General features: G+C 42.5%; 1 protein-coding gene across 6 annotated transcripts in view; it reads left to right on the top strand.

Moving 5' to 3' along the window:
- The window catches only part of NACC2 (NACC family member 2), a 388,129-nt gene extending 368,207 nt beyond the window's left edge, over positions 1-19,922 (top strand). For all 6 annotated transcript variants that reach the window (XM_086921006.1, XM_086921005.1, XM_086921004.1 and 3 more), the window contains 3 exons: positions 3,295-3,400; positions 6,347-6,444; positions 12,635-19,922. In XM_086921006.1, coding sequence (XP_086777132.1) covers positions 3,295-3,400; positions 6,347-6,444; positions 12,635-13,134 — 704 coding nt within the window. In that variant the 3' untranslated portion in view covers positions 13,135-19,922. The remainder of the gene's footprint in view (positions 1-3,294; positions 3,401-6,346; positions 6,445-12,634) is intronic.
- Positions 19,923-21,470: the final 1,548 nt, after the last annotated feature.

Below are 21,470 nucleotides of genomic sequence, written 5' to 3'. Positions count from 1 at the left end.
CGCGTCTTCCGTGGGTCTCCTACTTCCTAACCTTTGGTTGTCTAGTGTAGCCCCAGCGATTCCCTAGGCCCATTCATTCTCCTCTGAAGTGGTTCTTATACCACTTACTTAGTATATGGTTTGTGAGGCCCCTAGGGCAAAACTGTATTTGTGCAACTTATCGTATGCTAATTGAGTAACTTGGGATGTACTTCGATCTCTGACCTCATAAAGAAGTCAGGGGGGTTGTGTTAGAAATACACATATGATATATACCTTGTGTGGTGTCCTTTCATTTGGTATTCAAGGGATTATAATTGGTAAAACAAACAGCTTTACATGCTCTTTGGAGTTAAGCCTAAGACTGCTGGTCCATGCTACCACTAGGATAGCTTGTCTATAAGGTTGACTTTACAACCATCAATAAGGGTCGTTTAGACTGGTGCAAGGTGCCCACTAGAATAGTGGACATCGTATGCCAGGCTAACTTCTCACAAGTCTTTACAATGCATGTCTTTACCAATCAAAATTTTACCATGCATATAACTTTACCACGCATGTCTACATATATTAGTGCAAGGCTATGATTAGAGTGGGTAGGGGTATTTGGGTGGCTATGGTATTTTTAGGGTTTAGGGTGAGTAAGGGTACTTGGGTGACAATGGTATTTTTAGGGTGGGTAGGGTTATTTGGGGGGTTTAGGGCGGGTAAGGGTACTTGGGTGACAAGGGTATTTTTAGGGTTTAGGATGGGTAAGGTTGAGGGTAGGGGTATATATATATATATATATATATATTGGGGCTCGTATGCAGGTGTCACTGCTAGCAATTGCATCAACGAACCACCAGTTCAAATTCACACTGGAAAAACAAGCCACCTCAGTCGATATTTATTTGGCGGAAAAACAAAGTATAATGCGTTTCGACCACACTGAGGTCTTGATCGCATGACCTGTGATGTGGTTGAATATAAAAAGGCTTCATACTTACCTGCAAAATACTTTTGCTTTGTAAAGGCATGCATGGTAAAGGTATATGCATGGTAACATTTTTTGTGGTAAAGAGATACATTGTATATACTAACGCGTGGTTAAGACTGCGTTAAGTCGCGTGGTTCTGTCCTACATCTTCTCCTGAAAACAAGATAGAAACGTGCATGCCTTGCTAAGCAACATCTGGTTTTAGTGGGCCCAGCACCAGGGCTGCCTCTCCAACTCCATCCACATCTAGCAAGAAACGGTTCAGGATTTTCTGTGGTGATTGACAAATGTCAGTCTTACCTGCAGAAGACTTCTGTCCCTCCCTCATCCAGATTTCACAGTTGACAGGAGCCACTGCAGGGGTGGAGGGTCATCTCACACAAGTGGGCTACCATGTTTATTGGGAGAGGTGTGGGAATGTTGGGTGGTAGAATTGTGTGGATCCGTAAAGATGCCGGAAGCGTACCTCACAGAAATGTGGGTAAAATGTGTGCTTTTATACAAAGTTTGGCGTCTACAGGGCATTCTTGGCAAAAAGCTAAAATGAGATCCATGTAAGCTACACCACCCTGGACTACCTGGATATCTGTGGTGGCAGAGTCCGAACAGTGCAGCCATTCGGCATATCAAAAATGTGGATTCACCCCACTCTGCCAGTCCACATGTCAAAACTGCACACAAATGAATCCAAATTTCCTCTTGCATCCCATGGGGATTGGGTTGCTCTGTGGCCCGGGTGGGCAGAAAGACTGTAGGGATCGGTGGTTGGTCCAGTACCAATGCAGCATCCCCACATCCTTTATTTTTTCCCTAAAAATACATCTCTGTTGTCTAGTGGGCTTTCTGATCCACTGAGGACAGAATTGTGGTAAACGTCTCATTCTACCCCAACTGAGGACAGAAAGACTGCCGGGACCATCCTAGGATCGGCCACCCTCATCCCTTCTTTTCATCTTTTACCCTGGTGTCTAGTGGACTTTCTGCTCCCCCCCCCCATGCGAGATAGGTTGGGGTTAAATTTCCTTTGTCCGCCCTTGAGGGAGGAAAGATGGTTGTGCCTGGTGGGAGGGAGGAGTACAGATATTTAATTGTTGCCCACACCCAGACAGCAAATAAAGACACTCCCTAATAAACTAGTGGGCGTTCTGCCCCGAGCCCGTCATGGTGGCTAGACTGGGTATAAACAACACTTCTCCATGGGGCATGCTGGGGTGGGGGGGGGGACATTCACCACCCTCAAAACAGTAAATAATACATTCCCTGGAGTTCTCGTGGGCTCCCTGCCCCCCACCGTCACTCCAGGCGGAAGGAAGACTGTTGCCTTTTCTGGTGCTGTCCCTGCTTTTGTTCTTGTAGTGGAACCAGAAACCTTGACTAATTGAAAGCAAGGAACACACAAAGTGTTTCTTGCACTTAGAGAAATCAATTTGCCCCCCTCCCTCTTTCATTATATAGAATTAGAACATTTTGTTTAACTATTCATCAGCTGTCCTTTGCCAGAGTACATCCTCAAATGGCTCTTTGCTGCTTGGAGGCAGAGAAAAATTGGTGTGACTGGAAGTTCAGCAGCACCGATCAATTTTACGGCACCTGTTTAAATCACTAGGTCTCTTCCGGCTCTCTCCGGGAGCCCCCGGTGATGCGTAATGGTGGTATTTTGACAAAGGTGCCAGGAAATGGAGTCGTATTTGGATCGCACTCAAAGACGCCAGATCTAATTATAATAAATGCAAGTTCATGAAAAATGCCCTGCGTTTATTAACAAGGAAATGTTACTGTATTATTAATTCATCACCCAATGCGCAAAGCTATACATTTTACTGGGACCTTCGCTCCTTCTGCAGCGTACTGCTAGGGGATTTAAACGGTTTTATGCCCCGGCTGGTGGTTTTAGTATTATTGTGTACAGACAACATATGGAATGTTTTGAGAAACCTCACTCGTGTAAAGACCTGGTTGCACGAAAATGAATTGAGGAAGTGACGTCACTGGCCTATTGCCCTCTGATGGCATTACTGGAAGTGCGATCATACGGCCTTCGATCCCTTTCAACTTGAGGCTTGGACGTGTAGAGAACCATAGGCATAAGTATACTTCTCCCAACACTAGCAAAAGACTCATCCCTGCTTTCAAAAGAGGCGAACAAAGTGGAGTTTATCTCAGGCACTACACACTGCCCTCTAGTGGCAGCAGTTGTCATCACTCTATGATGCTTCTCCTGCATTACATGGCCTTGTATCAGGTCCTGATTCCTTTCAGTGGCTTAGACCTTAGCCAGACATCAGGGTGCAGGGCCACAGCCATTGAAAGCTAACAATTGTTATTGTCTCTTCCAGGTTCGGCTGTTTACATCACTCGAGGGCAGCTCATGAACTGCCACCTTTGTGCCGGCGTCAAACATAAGGTTCTCCTGCGGCGGCTTCTGGCCACCTTCTTTGATCGGTAGGTATCCCAAGTGTGCTGGGTAAAAACCATCTGCTGTACAAGCCGTTCTGAAAAGGAATTAATGAAATATTCCAGTACTTAGGGTCTGCCGCCTTGCCCAGGAGCATTATTTCTGCAGCTCAGTAAATTGTGTGTATCTATCTATCTATCTATCTATCTATCTATCTATCTATCTATCTATCTATCTATCTATCTATCATTGTCTCTGCAGGTCAGTGAAGCAGTATCTCTGAGTTGTTGTGGCTCTTTCCTGTACCCGTTGTGTGCACACTGCACCCCTCAATGTCCTCTTCTGGATTGACATAAAGTCCACTGTGATCATCCTTAACAATCCTCTATCTTACACTGAACCTCAATCTTGATGATTCCACACTTGTTACTCATTTACATACTTGTTACTTTTTGCATTCATGTAAACTCTTGTATTTTTGAGCCAAGATTATTACACAAAACAAGCATTGGCAAAACCACCATGTCTAGCTTATAAGTAATTTATCCACAGTCACTCATCCATACATTCATGCACCTAATCATTGTCCATGTACTTAGTCGCTCCGCCTTGCACTTCTGTATTTAGGGGCTCACCCTCTGATTTACTCATCCTAGCATTCATCCATCCTCAATATTACACTACCAAACTCACCAGTCAGTGAAGAGACACTTACAGGTATCAGTCAAAGTTTTTGGCTTTGCTGCTAATGTGGGTGTGCTTCAGACAGTGTGTGATGGCTAGCCTTTGAGGGGTGGAATAGTACTTCCGTTAGTGATAAACTGCTAGTCTGTGAGAGTGTTGTCAGTAACTTGACAACTCCTACCCTGTGAGAGGTGCAAGAGTGCTCTGGGTAGTGTGTTACTGCGAGTCTGTGTAGCATATGCGACTGTGTGCTGGCAGTAGTGTCAGACTGCTCCTCTTTGAGGGTTGCAAGTGCTAATAATGCATAAATGCTAGTCTCTGATGGGTGTGAGCGTGCTTCTGGTAATATGTGACTGCTTCTCTGACTAGTGTGGGAGTGCAGTCAGTAACGCGAGACCCTCACACATTGCTTAGGTAGAGTGCGACTGGTCACTGGCGATAGTCCTGCTGGTAGTGCAGGACTGCTAGTCTGTGATGGGTGTGAGAGTGGCGCCTGTATTTAGGGTCTTCTCTTCCATCCTGCTTTTATTGAGGCCATGGCTGAAGACCCCTGATGTACTTATTTAACAATGGGCACTTCTTACTCTTGAGACAACTACTGGGAAGAAGGGACATTAATGGCCCAGGCTGATTATTTATTTAGAGAATCCATCCATGCCCGGCGACAGCTGGTAGGCTGCCGTCACCCATCGAGCAAGGACCATTTATCCCCCCCCCCCCAGCACATCATGTGTACACCTGGTTGTGTTGACTGGTATTAAGAAGCACCAGTCAGCAGCCTCTCACTCATCTGGCCCCAAGACCCTTAGTGCTCAGACACGTTCACTCTCTGCTCCTCAATTCAACCTCCAGCCTCACATGAACAGATCTGATCCAGTTTCTTGCACCCGCTCTCAATGTCGGCGGCCTGTCCCAGAGTATGAACTCCGTCCACAGTCCAGCTCTCCTGCTCCCAGGTAGTATTAACAGCGAGGTGTCCTTCATGCTCAGGGTGCTTGTGCAATGCACTTAAGCTTGACATTAGCAGCTGGTTGGCCATCATTTAGAATCGCGATATTTTGTATGCGTTTAATTGCATATATTTGCACACGCATTAAAGGCCACTTGTGTGTTTGCTTGAGAGGAGTAAGTGAGTAGATAATGTGGAACTCCACGGCTTACTCATATTTATACCAGTTGCTACAACGCTGCAGTGGGTCAGCAATAGAGCAAAAAGATCCTGTAAATAGTTGCTGGTCGTCAGTCTGCACAGTAGTCCCATCTCTCCAGTGCTCACGAAGTACAGATAAATAAGGAATACGGCCCGTGACTTTGCTAGGGCTTGGGAGGACTTACTGCCGGCCCTCAAGGGCGTAGAGGAGGGAAATCCCAGGCTCCATACAGGGAGTCAAAGCTCCAGCAGTGAGGTACGATGAGTAGCATAATACACAACTGAAAAACAGAAGGGCATGCCCACAACCGTTTGGCTTTACACCACTACCATACCTGCCCATGACGGCTCCTATACAGAGGTGTTGGTCTTCTGGGATTACTAGCCCTGCCGTGCTGCAGGGACCAAATATGGGGATGGAGCGGGCGACATAGAACCAGCGATAGAGGGCGGGATATGAGCATCTCCCCCCCTCCTATTTAAGACTGGGACAATTGGTACAGGATGGAATTGAGACACTCCAGCTTCCTTCCCCGGGGGCTTCAGAGATTGAGACGCGCTTGGGTGTAAGGGGTCCCTCTTGTATGCCTACTGTAATAGTGTATTAGGAAGATGTAAATACCAATGTATTTGATCAATAAAATGTATTTAGAAAAAAAAAGGACTGATAAGTGGGGAAAAATGTCTTACCTCCTCTTAAAGACCTGGGTTATTTCAGTGAATTTCAAGAAGAGTGCTGGAGATGTCGGGCGCAGGGGGTAGTCCTAGAATCAGTAATGTGTGGCTGCTGTTAACAAATATTTACCGGGGAAAGAGTGAATAGAAGATTTGTGGCAAGTCATTCAACTCGCTTGGACACTAACATGTTCCTTCTCTGAAACAGGAACAGGATTTACACCCTCAAAATATAAAATTTCCCCCCCCCCCCCCCCAACTCATTCTCCCAGACTTTAAAACAAAGGCTAAAATTGTTGCTGTTCCTACCCCTCTCCCCCTCCACCCATCAGACAATAGCTCACTTGTCTTAGAAACAGAATTGTGCGCACAAAAATGATACACATATAGAGCAGATAGCTTTGACAAGAGGCACAGTTTCTATGAAGGTGTGTAATTTTTCTTTAGTGAAGCCTAATTAAGTGAGATTTTGTGTCTTTCGCAGGAACACGCTTGCAAACAGCTGTGGGACCGGAATCCGATCGTCCACCAGTGACCCCAGTCGCAAGCCACTGGACAGCCGGGTACTCAATGCAGTGAAGTGTAAGGATCACTTATTTACAACAGTTCAACACCTTGCGTACTGCCTCAGTCGTTTGTTGTAATTGTTACCTACTCGCACTTCAGTTTAGTGATTCCTTGATGGGTGGAATGCTGATACCTGCTTGGCATATCATACAGCCAGCAAGTGCCAATTTAGGGTTGCATCATGCAGTGTACTTGGACAGTTCTTCTTGTTAACATGCTTATTTTATCTAGTTGACCTGAGTGCGTAACTATCATCATCTTAAACCGTGAGCTGGTGGGGGCAGATAATCCGTGTAACTGCTAGAGTGAGATATTTGGGGTAGTTGTCCCTTCAGATTTGAAAGGGATGGTAATCACCACAGTAAATTGTTAAAAAATACAGTACTCTTGAATCCGACTCCAGCTAGATCTATTAATATCTATTAAAGGGTAGGCGAATCCAAAAAACTTCCAGCATCTCCCATTATAACTACTTTTGCCTATAACTACGTTTGCCACTTTTTTAAGCTATTGAGGGAAGACTGGATAACTTTATTTGGCACGATCTCCCTACGCCGGAGTTTAGAAGCTTTTGCCTCCAAATCAATGTCGGGACATAGTTAGGAATTTTGGAGGAGGATGTGCTATTGGATTCACCCATTGGACTTCTGGTCAAGTTTGATTCCTAGTTCTTTAAAAGATGAAACTGAAGTTAATACAGGACAAAAGTGACAGGGCGTTAGTTAACATGTGGGATACCCAACGGTTACGCTAGATGAAGTTTTATGGGGAATCTAAAAGTCCCTGTACTGCAGATGAAGAGAGGCTGTATTTGTCACCACTAGGCTTTGTAGACTCCATTTGACACATGCAGAACAAATTCCAATAGAGAAAATTAGGCATCACCGGTGCATCCAGATGACAAAAATGTCCCATTAACAGATCTATGCAAAGTTGGATCACTTATCCATTACTTATAGGACCAATTTATGAATGAAAGTGTACTGCCCAGATTGCTGGTCATGGTGATAACATTTCTATTGACATAAGAGAGGGCGGTGTTAAGAATGGAGCCTGAGACTCAGAACAACACTTTGGCAGCTCAGTGGTTAAGGTCTGTAGCAGCATATGTTGCATGCCGCCGGATAGCCGTATGCTGGAAAGAGATAAAAGTTCCACACTAGCTACAGGAAATGTTCTGGGTGACAGGCACAGAACCAGCCTTTGATAAGGAGAGTTCGAGTCATTATAAAATAGATATTTGGTCTACTAGAGGAAAAGTACTTTATGGCACAGAAATGACCTCTTAATTAACGTTTCACCACCACTCCTTATAATTATACCTCTACTCCCTCTCCTTCATCCCTTGTGCTCTTCTGATGGATATTTCTACCTGCAGAATCATCACCGTAGAATTTTACACAGGCGTCAATTTGTATCTGGAAACTTTTTCCAGCAATGCTCCCATGCACCACTGGGTCACACCGCGCAGCCCCATGCTGGCTCTATACCGTACCAGAGGTAAACGCTGCTCCTGCATGCTGATGTCAGTTCCTTTCTTTCTGCATCTTCTATCATGGATCTGGAGCTCCACTCCCAAATTCGTTAGCCTATGACGGCTTCTAAAACATGAAATCCTGTCCGATAGGAAACAGGGTCTTCTCCTAAAGCTGCTGGTTTTAAGCAACTGTGACTAGAAAACAGATGTTGGTCATGGACCTGCATGAAGTGTGTCCCTGGTGTTTGCGCTCAGGACACAACTCTAAGTCATGCAATAAGTGTCTCTCTTATGCACTCAAAGTCGATCTGAGATCAAGAAGTGAAGCTGTATGTCGCTGAACATAAGAAGTTGAAGCACTCCCATAAGTCCTGCTCCAGGGTGTGGACTTGTTCTCGCTCCCCAACCTTACGGTCGGAGTCATTCGGTAAGTCTAAAACGTAACATAAAAAAGCGAAGTGGGACTCAACCCCTTCCCACCACTCTAATCCAAGGAAAGGGCTTCACATTGTCAGCCTGTCTCTTACGGACCTATTCACTTAGTAGCAATATATGTACTTGGGCGACTGTTGCGCTCCAACAACTACCTATATGTATCCTTTAGGTGTTTTGTCGCACTCTCCACATAGGAGCAACTTGGCCCTATATCTTCATTAGAGTCTTCATTGAAGAAGTCCGGTAAATACATAGGGAAACTATTTAGTTCGATTTTGCAAAGCAATATGAATTCTTCCCCCATACGATTCTTCTTTTATATTCTTACATTAGGTGCCCTCCTTATCCCCTCTTTGTCCTGATGAAGACCCCGTTGTAAGGTGCCAACCAAACTACGTCGAAATTCTGGAGTCGAAACGTCGACATTACTTTTTTTTTGCTTAGTGCTAACCCTGGAAACAGAGACTATTTATTGTGTTTCGTTAAATGGGTTTGGCAATATATATATATTGTATATAAAAAATCATATATAATTGCCTTGATGTGGAAAGTCTGATCTGGTTCCTTTAATTGATGTATGAATTCACCCATATATCCATGTTTCTCCTATGATCACGTATCCTCACTTCAAATCACTTACCCATCCCCCTTACTTCTCTGTCCTGTTGGGCACCGTTTTGTATATATGATAGTATTATCTAATTTCTAAATGCCAAGTACATTTTGTGCAGCAATGTGATTAAATAACATTTGCTTTTGAAAGTCTTTGTTACAGAATATTATTATGTGTTTATTTTTCTAATTTGTCTCAAGCTTAGTTAGTCCTTAAATACTGGGGCCACTATCTATTGTACTATTATCTACCCAATTCCCAGTAACATTGGGTTTACCCTTTATATGTAAAACTGATTCTGAGCAAAGCACACCACCAGAAGGGGGAGGATGTTTGTGGGGAGGGGGATGTTGGTCTCCCTCCTCATTATGACGCTGACCATTTTTACATTGTCTTGCAACAGGCCTGTAGTCCCAGTACCTCCCCTGACACAGGGGTTGACTTGCCCTGTGGAGTACCAAAGGAAGAGTTGCAGTAGTGGTCCAATGGGAAAAGTGGTACTGGTTGGCACCAGTATTGTGGTCCACCACCACCATGCGTAGGTGCATTCCACAGGATTTTCTGGAGATGTTCAAGCCTGTCTCATGGAAATGTCCTTTGATTAGTCTTATATTTTTGCTATGAAAGCAGATTCTGCCTGGAGTGTTTTAAGGACAGTAGAGCTGGGGCGTGCTTCTTGGGTCTTTTGACCCCTGCTAGTTTGCCTGTCAGCTTAGAAAATTCAGAAGTTACTCCAGGGGCCTGGTGCATAGCAGTGCCAGCTACCCCAAACATTACTGCAGCTACATCTGTCCTTTCATGGCTGGGGACATGGGTCTGACAAGCAACATACAGGCTAGCAGGGGCACCAGTCCTCTGTCCCCTTCCTCCTCCCCTGCATCCGCAACCACTGAGCTGCTTTAGTTTACCCTTAGAGGAGCCCACCCATGTTGGATCAGGATTCAGTTTTTCCTTCCTAGGCGGTGATCCATCGCGTCCAACAGATGGGTCGTTCATCATGGCTATGTCCTTCCCTTTCTTTTAGTTGTACCAAATCTTTCTCCCGCATTCAAAGTACTTTCGGAGGAGTACCTCTCTATTCTGTTATGAAAGGTGTGAGTGATACTTTCTAAAGGGATCTGAACTGAGAAAGAGGAAAGGGCTGTTTCTCTTGAGGGTGAACACCTCTGGCTTATTTTGGACCTTTGCCCTTTGGATGTCTTCTGCAGAAGGATTAATTCAAAATGCTTCTGCTTGCTCAGATCTAGGCTGCTGTGGACATGGAGGACTGGATGGTGTCCTTGGATCGGCAGGATGCGGATTATCACACACCTGTCCCGGATTATCACACACCTGTCCTGCAGTCCCACAGTTGTTGAAGGTAGAGGCAGCCGGGATCGTTTTCACTTTGCATTGCTCCCCTTTGGTCTCACCAGCATTGCTGAGGTCACAGCACACCTTGAGGGGTTGGGAATACCACGTTTCCTCTACCTCAGCGACTGGCTGTTGTAGGTGCACTTTCCACAGGCAGTTGTAGCCCACCTCACAGTCTACGGTGAACTTCTTGAAATCTTTGGGGGTCGCGGTCAATGACCCGAAGTCGCATGTGACTCCTTCACAGAGGCTGCTGTTCATCTTCACAAGTATTTATTTTAAAGAAAATTTGGGGATGGATTTCTTCTGATTAGGACCACGGAACCATACGTTTGTGTTATGCTTGCAATAACAGTGTGTTTGTAGTGTGCCCTTTGCAACATTATCGCAAATTCATGTTGCTGTGAGTCTTCCCTTCCCACCCAATGCCACATTACGGTGGCTCTCATCCTGTCTCAGCTATACCACGGACATCACTTTGTAATGCTGAAATGCTTTTGTTACTAGACAAATGTTCGGTGTAAAGGGCTCCTTCGCTCCACAAAGGTAAAACTAGGATGTGTATCGAGTATATAAAATAAATAGGGAAAAATATAAATATAAAACATTTTAAAAAATCATTTCAGGTAGTTCAGCGCTCTGAGCAGCAAAATAGAATGGAAGGATGCAATTTCAAATCAGTTTTTTGCCTCTCTTCCCCTACGGATTCTTGTATGAAACTTTTTAATACCCAAGAACAATAATACTAATGAATTTAACTCCAGTTAAAGGAATTGCACGGGTAACGCCAATCCGCATGAACATGGCCACAAAATGGCTGAGAATCTTTTTATCTCAAGAATTGCAACCCGGGAGTCGTGAAGGGAATTTTGGAACCAAGAGACAAAGGATTAAAGCCAGGTCCAGGAGGGATCTTTAATCCCCCTTCACAGTGCTGGTGGAACAATACAGCTTGCATTCGGGTCAGGACCTGGGACATATGAAACTGGGAACAGCTCTGTGGACACTCAGGGCTATTAGTGGCACTGAGCCTCCCACATACTCCCTGGTCCAATCTGTGTACACTAGCTGTCTCTGTATGGGGTATTCAGGCTCATACTAGAATTAAATTAGATAGAATGAAGGACGAGAGGGACCTTCAATGACACAGAATGGGTCAAAATATTGGAATATCCCTGTTTTTTACCGTAACTTATGATTCTGATACATTCAGTTAAACGTAATGGAGTTTGTAAATGCTGACTCTGATAGGTGATTTAAAATTCCAAGATGTCTCTCTCCTGTTGGCCAATAGAGCTATTGTGCTGAACTGAAAAAAACACTCCCAGATGCCCCCCATCCCCCCCATTTTCCCTCTGAGCGATGATGATTCTAATGTTTACACTGGGAGTGTCCATGAGTCAAATCACCAGACATATCAACTACATCAGTCCTCTTAGTAATTACAATTTACTTATTAATTCATTATTATTACACTCCTATAGCGCAATCTATCGTGTGTGTGCACAAAGCACCGACAACAAGTGTTAAATATTAAACAATTTAGTATTAATGGACCAAAGTTGATGCAAGAGGAGTGGGGACCTAGAGGGCCCTCTTCTAGGTACAAAGGAGGGGCTCCCCTGCCTATCCATATTCTGCCACACTTGGACCTCAGGTTGATTTTGCAGTCTCTAACATCTGGTGCTGTCGGCTGCTAGTCCTTGTTCTCCTGGTAACAAGGAAAGTCTGATATCCTAGGGATCCGTTATTTCAAATGTAACTTCTGTTTACCACTAGCACATTTTGGAGACTTTAGATGTAACACCGGGAATGTTTGAATCCATTAATTCTCTTTGGAATTGAGCTCCATTGATCCGATTCGACCTCCCGATACTGGACAGGCGATACGTGATACTGGTGTAGACCGAGATAAACGCCTGTGTCATGAAAAGTTGGTGTTAAATCTTGTGAAACTTAGAGCAGATACATTCTATAACCTAAAATGCAAAGTATTTGGGCTTGTAATGAATGCTTTAAGATTTGACAAGGTCACTGTGTGTGTGTAAATATATATATATGCAAGAAAAATCTTGTCGCCCCGGTTCAAAATTGCTAAAAGTGTTTAGCAGTCACAAAAGACGCGTTTCGACTTCACACAGGGTCTTGGTCACATGTGTACATATATAGATGTGTGTGTGTGTGTGTGTGTGTGTGTGTGTGTGTGTGTGTATACACACATTTATTTTAAATCAAGTGAGTTGGCATTCGTAACTGTGTTTAGATATCTCTGTCATGCACTGGTTTGGGAACAAGAATTCATTTTCTAAAATCTTCTCTTTTTGCAGTATATTGTCAAAATTTTGCACCAAGCTTTAAGGAGAGTGAGATGAATGTGATTGCGGCAGACATGTGTACCAACGCCCGCAGAGTCCGTAAGCGTTGGCTTCCGAAGATCAAATCCATGTTACCAGATGGGGTGGAGATGTACCGCACAGTCATGGGCTCCACTGCCACAGGCATCCCGTTGGAGTCTGGCTTCTTGCCCACGCCTGCTCAGGTCTTTGAGCAGCGCATCTATGCAGAAAGAAGGAATGATTCCGGAACTATAGTGCCGATGAGAACTAATTCGGCAAATGTGGATCTGAGCAATGGCTCAAACCAGTCTTTTGAGCAGAGCGAGGAGGCGGAAGGAGCTGGCTCTGTTATACAAGAGGCACCCGGCACCGACCCACCGGCTTCGGACCCCCAAAGCACTCCGCCACCTTTCGAACAAGAATCTGGCTCTGCTAGCAGACCAGAAACACCAGCGAGGAGACAAGATGGTGCTTACGGAGGGACTTTATAAAGGAAGAGGAGGAGAAACCCATGTTTGTCACCTAAAAGGGATCTGTAATACTGAAGCTGCTTGCATGCATTACTAATACAATAATGTGATCAAGCCACTTACCTACTGAACTGCTACCGTTGCCTGACAACAATGTGATTTTTATTCTGCTTGTATTTAAAATTTATGAAGGAAATGATTGCATTCATTATATTGTAAATGATTAGGTCATCTAAGACCTATTTAAAAAAAAGTAAATGGGCTTCTTTTTGATATACTTAAGTTAGTCTATAAGATGAAGGCTACTTCACCTCCACCGTCACTGCAAACACCACCACCACCACACCACGCGCAGTAGCTGAAAAAGCTATGGTTTAATAGCCGCTTTATATACAATAAGTTTAATTGTTGCTTACAAAGAAAGAGACTTTCTTTAGTTTGAGCAAAAATGTTATTGATGAACAAAGGACCGCTTTTCTTTTTATTTCACCTTTGCAGCGGAACAAGTTTAATTGTTTCACCCACATGGCGCTGGGAACAAAAATAACGTATTAGGAAAGTCCTGTTCTCTGCTGTTTCCTTCAGGAAGAAATCAACTGATGGGATAAATTGTTTTTCTGTAGCACAAAGTGAGTTCTTTCCTTGGGTGGTTTAGTGCTTGTTCAAAGTGGCCTGAGATGGTGTCCATAAAATGGATGGGTAAGTGATGTATTGCCAAAGATGCCTTGAATGTCAGAGACATTTTTCACCTGCTCGTCATTGGTCCAGGTGGTTAAATGCATCAGGCAGTGCATTTTGTGAGTGTCTCTCGAGAGCAGACCTCATCAGTTAGGTGGTGGCTGGTTGGTGAGTAACTAATGCTAGAACTAACCTTTGAAGTCTTTGTACAAAGAAACGGAGCGTGTGGTGTGACACCAAGCAAGAAGCCGTAGAAAGATCCACTGAGGAAATGTCAGTCTACTGTACAAAAGCCTTCTCAACCTCAAGACAGCAAGTCTTTCCTAGGATAATGCATTCTGTATGACCTGTGCATGAACTGTTTGTTGCACTACACACTGCTTGTCAATCATGCGCTTTACCAATGCTTAGTATTCACCTTGTGGCACTTGGAGAGAAGTATGAATGAGAAAGTAAGGTTACCCTGGAGACTTGCGTTGTGTCCTGCTGCTTTGTTCCTTAAGAGATTGCATTGTGCTTGCAAGCAGAAAGAAGCCAGTCATTGGTGGTCACCTTGGAGGCAGCGTTGCCTCTTATGCGTTCTATTATTTTGTGTGAATTGAACCTACTTCTGGATAGTATTCCATTCAGAAGACAAAGTACTGGGCAAAAGTATTGCCTTACTAGCTTGAGAATTTTTTTCTATTCCTAGAAACAAATGCAAGGTAGAACTAAGTAGATGGCGCTAGCTAGAATTCCTTCAAAAGTGCCTTTGCTCAGAGCTTTACCGTAGAAAAGAACGCCGAGAGAATCTATAGAAAATATTTGCACCTTGTGAGAGATTTGTTTTTTTGTGTTGGAACGTTCAAGATGTATTGCCCTGAGCAAAACACAGTGAGTAATTGAATCTTGTCCAATGTCTGTAGGGACCAAAATGATGGACTTAACATGGTCAGAGTTGAAAGTATTACCGACCTGCGATCTGGCTAAGTGTGTGTCAACTCATTAGAGCAGAGAAGATTAAAAGAAATGGAATGGATGCAAGTCTAAAATGACCAGGCATGAATTATAGAGTTTGCTGGGATTTATTGGAGCAATAGAGTGCTGGCTGGCAGCTGTTTAGATTTAAAGAGCCAATTCACAAAGCGTGTTTCCTGTAACAATTCAGGGGTCAACCACACCTAAGTCCAGAGTAACTCATACTAATGATTGAACAAATCCTTGAGACTAAGACCCAGAAAAAACTCAAAGAACCAAACAATCTTCTGTCTTTTACTTACCCTCGAAATGTATTGGTCGGTAAGGGCAGGACAAAAAACTTGTTTGGCGGAAACTAAAAATCTAGAGGCCTAATGAAAGTGGTGTGGTAATAATTTTGTGCGTAAATTAGTGTGATAACATCTGCTAGGAACCGAGCCTTTTTTTGATCACATCTTTTGTTACATTTTTGGGATATGGCTTTGTAAAGCACTTTATCAGATCTCATTGGACCAATCTGCTTTAATGGTAAAGAGAATACGATTTCTGAAGTAAGAAAGGAAACGGATTGATAAGTTGTCGCATGTCATCCTTCAGAAGTGGCGGGCCGTGGGAAGGATGGCATGGCATTTTTGTTTAAATTATTTGATATGGCTAATGACAGATCATAGACGAAGACAGTCCCTTTGCACGGTGATCATAGATTATATTTTTTATACATTACATGACTTCCTAGGTATGGTTTCCCTCTCCCCCTTTTTCTTACTTTTTATTTGTTGGACTAGGAAGGCAAGGTTTGTAGGTGAACTTTAAAAATGTGAATGGTATGAGGGCTTTTCCTTATCAGTTAGATGAGGTAGAGCAATTTGCACTAATGTTTCCTATGTTTAGAGGCATAATGATGACCTGTTTAATAATGTACCTGAACGACAATTATGCACATTTGCATAGGGGGGGTATTGTGCTCCCCAAAATGCCGAATGTAAGGTGAAACAAGAAGCAGTCTGTTGATTGTATGAGGCTTTCCTGAGTGCCTTAGAACTTTTTGATCCTTTTCCAGTGAGAACCGATTACGAAAAGTATAATTTCGTTGTTTACAACTATATTTAATTCAAATATTTGATCTGCTGTACAATGTGAATGAAGGAGGGACTGCATTCATTTGAGGTCTGGCAGCAAAGTATTGTGTGTATTAGTTTCTATGTGATTGCACCTTATGCTCATGCTTGATGTCAGCAATATGTATGTTCGAAGAAGCACCTTTTGAAAGTCTAAGAAAAAATTGAGCTTGAAAAGTACATAAAAATTAGAGAAGGGCGATGAAGTCTTCTCTTCCTTGTAACTGAACCACAAAACGTACGTCAATGCGCAGTACTTCTAGTTGCACTGGAGCCGCATTTCTTTGGTGAGGGCAGCGTGGTCTTTTCTGTACTCTCCCAATTTATAGTACTGCGCTTCAACTAATTATGAAGCTGAAGGATATGGCGAACACAGTCCAACTTCTATGTTTGAAACTGGTAGGAGTATATTTAAATTCTATTGAAATGTTACTTCGATCCTCTTCATCCTCAATATATATAGATTTTCTTTGGGGGGGGGGAGATACCACAGACTATATAATAGTTGTAGCTCTGGCATCATCATGTAATGCCTCTACCCCCTTTAGAAATTCACAAAAACACCAAAAATATAAATAATTGTATCAACAGGAAGGGTGAAACAAATGTTTTCTTCTTTGTCTGCTGTTGAACTTAGAAGAAATTGATGCTAAAAGTTTCTGAAATCTTTCATCTCCTCTCAATACAGCCAAAGGTCTGGCATGGGTTGTTAAATGTGGCTATATAGCAAGACATATCAAGTGTCAAGAGAAAAAATATCAAGAGTACCATGAACACCAAACTATTTTCTAGGGTTACAGATATTTTGGTAACTAGGGCAATGTGGAAAGTAGTAGTCTCTTATTATTGAAAACCCATATGTTGAAAGGTGAAAACATAGATGGTGCCTGTAAAGGCATCTCAAATTGGGATCGCATGGATAATAAGAGTGAAAGGAAAAGTGATTTCCTTTTTATTAACGAGTCACAGATCTCTACATCTTTCATGATATTAGGTAGATTAACATAATCACAGTGACAAGAACAGCAATGTCACCTCATGTGAGGGCACATGTTCGCTACCTTGAGGAAACACATTATTCCAAGAGAGGCGATAATACGTCGTATAGCACTGTATGTAGTACAGTGGTGGACCTGGTTGCCCGAAGATTTCAGATCTGTACAGAGACGCAACTGTGCAAGCTTCCAAAATGTCTCTCTTCACAAAGGCGTGAATGCACATGCAATTTATGAGCTACCCAGGAGTGTCCCATATTGTGAGCTGCAGGTTTGAGAACAAACTTTATCAAATTCCGCGGGGTAAAATCCAAGAAAGATCTCAAGTCCCCAGGTATTGATGAGGGTATAGCGCACTGCCACGCCTGGGCTTCATCACATGTTCTCAGATATTGAGATTACCGCTGGTGTCTCCTCTTGGTAAAAGAAGGTGGGGTATTTAATTAGGTTAAATTTCACTTATTTCAATGAAAACCCTTTACATTACCCAGACGTTCCTACTCGGCTATCGTTATTTTTTTATGTGAATATATTATAGCTAGTGTAATGAGAAGCTCTCTGTTTACTTGAAACCTACTTTTCATGAAGGCAAAATGGCTGCCTTGAGCGAAAAAGTTTTAATGTACGTATTTGTACACATTGTACATATACTCTTCCCTCTCTTACTCCTATTCATGACACTGAAGGAGCCCTAATAAATGGTCAATTTGAAATCTTACTATGCATAATTTGTTACAGTAAAGAAAAATTATTTGACGGGTATAAAATGTGCCACGGTGTCTATCTTCATTCACCCAGGCTTTAAATTAGAGATGTCCAACAATGGTTTGGTAGGACTGGATCCATGACTGGTTTTAAAGATAGCCACGTGGGATTAATTAACATACAGTTAACATAAATGGGAAAGATTTACATAGACCAATGGTTGTCCGTAAGATGTGGCATGGAACCAGCTCCTTTTCCCCAAAATCGGACACCTGGTTTTGATTTACTCCTGGAAATGAAAACACAATATTAACACCAAATTGTTATTCAAATTCATTATATTATAGGATATTACTGTCTGTTTTTGATAAGGACCGGCACCCTGCAACTCCCCCTTAATAATGTAGAGCAGTGCAGATTTAATCTCCTTCCTTTGTGTCCTCAGATTCCTGTAGATAGATTATTTGTATTCACTATTTCCTCCCCCTCTTCTGTCTACAGTGTTAGCCATGAAAACATTCTTGTCCCTGCCAGAACTTTACGTTTCTAGGAAGGAAGCAAGTCAAGGTCCTTCATATTCTTCCATATATTTTTAGCTCAAATCCATGATTGCTTGTCCACTATTTAATAGTAGGAGGTACAGACTGCTGAGCCAAGAATTCTGCTGGGAGACCGACGTTCTGGTTCAAAAGTGATAGCATGGTAAAGTGTGGTTACAGGAGAGACCTAGATTTTAATGGGATAAAACACTAAAATGGACTCCGAGAACTATGCTTCTTTGTGCTTTTACAACAGTTTCTGAACTACAGAACTAAACCTCATGTCGGATCATCCAGCCTTGTTGCGGTTGGAGAAGATAGAGATTTCAGAATGCACTATTGGAAAACTTTGCAAAGTATCGCATTGTTGCACCTTTTTTGGGGCAGATCATTGTTACAGTGTATCTCCTGTCTGATGCCCACTATTTGTGCCCTTTTGTTCTGCTTCTTTACCAATGTCAAACACCCACCAGTACCATTGCCAAGTAGAAGGTGAAATGGCATGCAGCTTTAATGCCGGCCACCATGCTGCCTGGCAATTTGCTTGGACCACTGCTCCGTCTGCACGTGGCCATTCCTCTGTTCAGTAATCTCTCTGTCACATAACATCCAAGAAATTACAGTATGGTGAGTTCAAACATGGATAAAGTCCTTTTTCAGAGAGTCTTCTACACACTGCGGACCAGTGTACCAGGTGTTACTGAGGAGATTTTAGTTTAAGGCTTTAGATTTTAATCGACAGCCCGAGAAGGGCCAGCATGATAATGGTGATATAAAGTCACATGGTAAGCCGAACTATGAACGACTGGCAGCAGACCGGCCCTTCAGGCTATTTATCGTGGTATCAAAAACCTGCGAATTGAGTCTTCTTAGAGAGAGCTTGAACACACCTCATTCATTGTGTAGCAGATAATTGATGAAACACACACTACTTTTATTTTAGGCAGCTTTACTACAAGTGAAGAAGGGCCATTGACCCACTACCAATCCTAAAGTGAGGCTCCACTCTGTGCTTCCTGTGACTGTAAACTTGAACCTAATTGCCCTTTTTCCGCTTCAAAATTTACTTGAAAGTATTTCTGGGCTCCCATTGGAGCTTTTGTTCAAATATTATTTGCCGAGGTCAACAGAGAGGTGGATCGCCCTACAACATATATTCCAAAAACAATTAAATGGTTCCCTTCTTAAAAAGAAGGAAAGAATAAAGTCTAAAGCACTCTAAAATGGGAAAATAAAGTGTTTAGATCAATCTCTTCCATTTAAAGCATTTTGCACATGATGGTGATTTTTATGTAAAGAAAAAAGCCAAAATACGCAATACTATTTTTAGCAGACTAAAAAGAGACGCAAGTATAAATATTTTTGACTTGAACATTTGGATGGCACTTGATTCAAATAGAACATTAATCCTTTGGATTAAATGTTTGAAAATGAGAGATATAAGAAGTACAAGGTTGTTTTAACCAGTCTGTTTAGAGTGTGAAGTAGTACTGTAACTCACGACTGTTAACCTTTTTTTGTGTGCTGTCGCGCAGTCCGGGCAGCACCACGGAGCTATGTTTCCAACACGAAAGATGCTCGCTTTTTTGTGTTCCCATTGTGCATCATCCACTGATATTTATGTGCTGTTACTATGTATAGTTAAGACTTATTTTGTAGCCATGGCTGTCACAATATATCAGCAACTAAAAAATCCCAACCATTGAGAGCTCCTAGTTGTTTTTTTTCATATCATTAAAAACATTCAAGATGTGATCAGTCATTGTAAGATGCTTTGTAAAATTCACATTTACAAAATAAAATAAATTCAAACTAAACCCTATTGTCCACTTGTTTTTGACGTGTGCGATGATTTACATATTAATACATCGGATTAGTAATCTCCAACTGTCTGACCACAGAATGTTTGGTGAACATGCTTTCACCATACTAGCTGCTGAGTACACTCGGATAATCTTATTGGTTTCAATTTTTGAGAATGTATATGTACATAAATGATTTATTCTCCCTCTTAACAAAACCTATAAAGAATCAACCTAGTGTGACCAGAAACACATTTGACATGCATGCAAATCTTTGAAATGCAATGTATTCAGTTTCCTTCATTATTCATGTTTGCAGTTGTTTTGGGTGGTGTTTTAGTGGTTTTGCTCGTGGGTTATTGCTTTTGATCTATTGGTTCTCATACATCTGAGAGCCTGCGTCCAACATACCTAATTACATTTTATTATGCCCCATTGGTTGATATTCAATTTGTTAATGATGTCACGGTCTCCCAGATATCTGGGTTATGTACCGGACAAGGGTTTAGACACAGAGTAGGAACATTTTGTTTTTTTTAAAAAGTGGGACCTCTGGACAGTGAGAGGCTGCTAACCAACTGTCGATGCATGTGCCTATTCTGTTCACCTTTTTGGTTAACTTAATTGGCATTCATTCGAATTATCCAATAGCAAGGTTTCCCACCAATATGCGGAACCTAACCTCAGTCCTTAGGCTGAAAAATGGCCAAGACACACCGCGTGCCAGGCCAGAGGATTGAAATCTCAAATGAACCGGTTTTACTATTAAAATATTAACTCCAACATTGTGCCTCTGTTTATAGCAGCAAGGATGAGCTTCGTAGTCTTAAGATTTAAAACATGCAATAGGTGTCAATTTGCATGTTTAAAAGGAAGCCCCTTATCAGGGCCAATATTTCTTCGAAACCTAGATCAGCCATTAATGTACAAGGCTGTACTGTTGTAAAAGCATGTTTTCTACTAATCTTTTCATGAAATGACTAGAAGCACAATTTTCTTTAACATTTTATAAATAAGGAAAAATAGAATGATTTTGTGACCTTATGTTTGTTTTACATATATCACACATTACTTTTGTTACAAACCTGATTTCTGAGGAGCTTCTCAAATCCGTATAAACTGGTTTGCCCAAATATGCTGCTTGACTGGCTTCCCATTGATAACTTTTATCCTACCTTCTCCAGCCTGGGGAAAAATGCTTTTGGCCCACATATCAGATTGCTCCCACCAGTAGTAGCCTTCCTGGACCTCCAACCCCCTGATAATCTCACAAGGAGGAAAAAAAGGTTTGTGGCTGACCCAAGAGTGTCTAATGCTGTGGACTAAGGAGCTGGGAAGACAGGGGAGCACGGTCTAAGGAACATAGCCCGCTGCAATGTCCTGGAGAAATTCAGCAAATCTAGTGGTAAATGGACATATGGCTGTGCATTTTCAGGCTTGAAACACTGGACTGGTGCTCAAAGAGCTCTCATTGATGAGTGGGAACTTTAGGAGCATCAGGAAAGGATGCGCGTTACAAACTGGACATTGGTGTCCAATCAATACTTTTCAAACCATGACATC

The sequence above is a fragment of the Lissotriton vulgaris genome, chromosome 5, assembly GCF_964263255.1.
Source record: "Lissotriton vulgaris chromosome 5, aLisVul1.2, whole genome shotgun sequence".
NCBI classification, from domain to species: domain Eukaryota; kingdom Metazoa; phylum Chordata; class Amphibia; order Caudata; family Salamandridae; genus Lissotriton; species Lissotriton vulgaris.
Note: the sequence above shows the minus strand (reverse complement) of the source record. Positions and strands in the feature narration are given on the sequence as shown.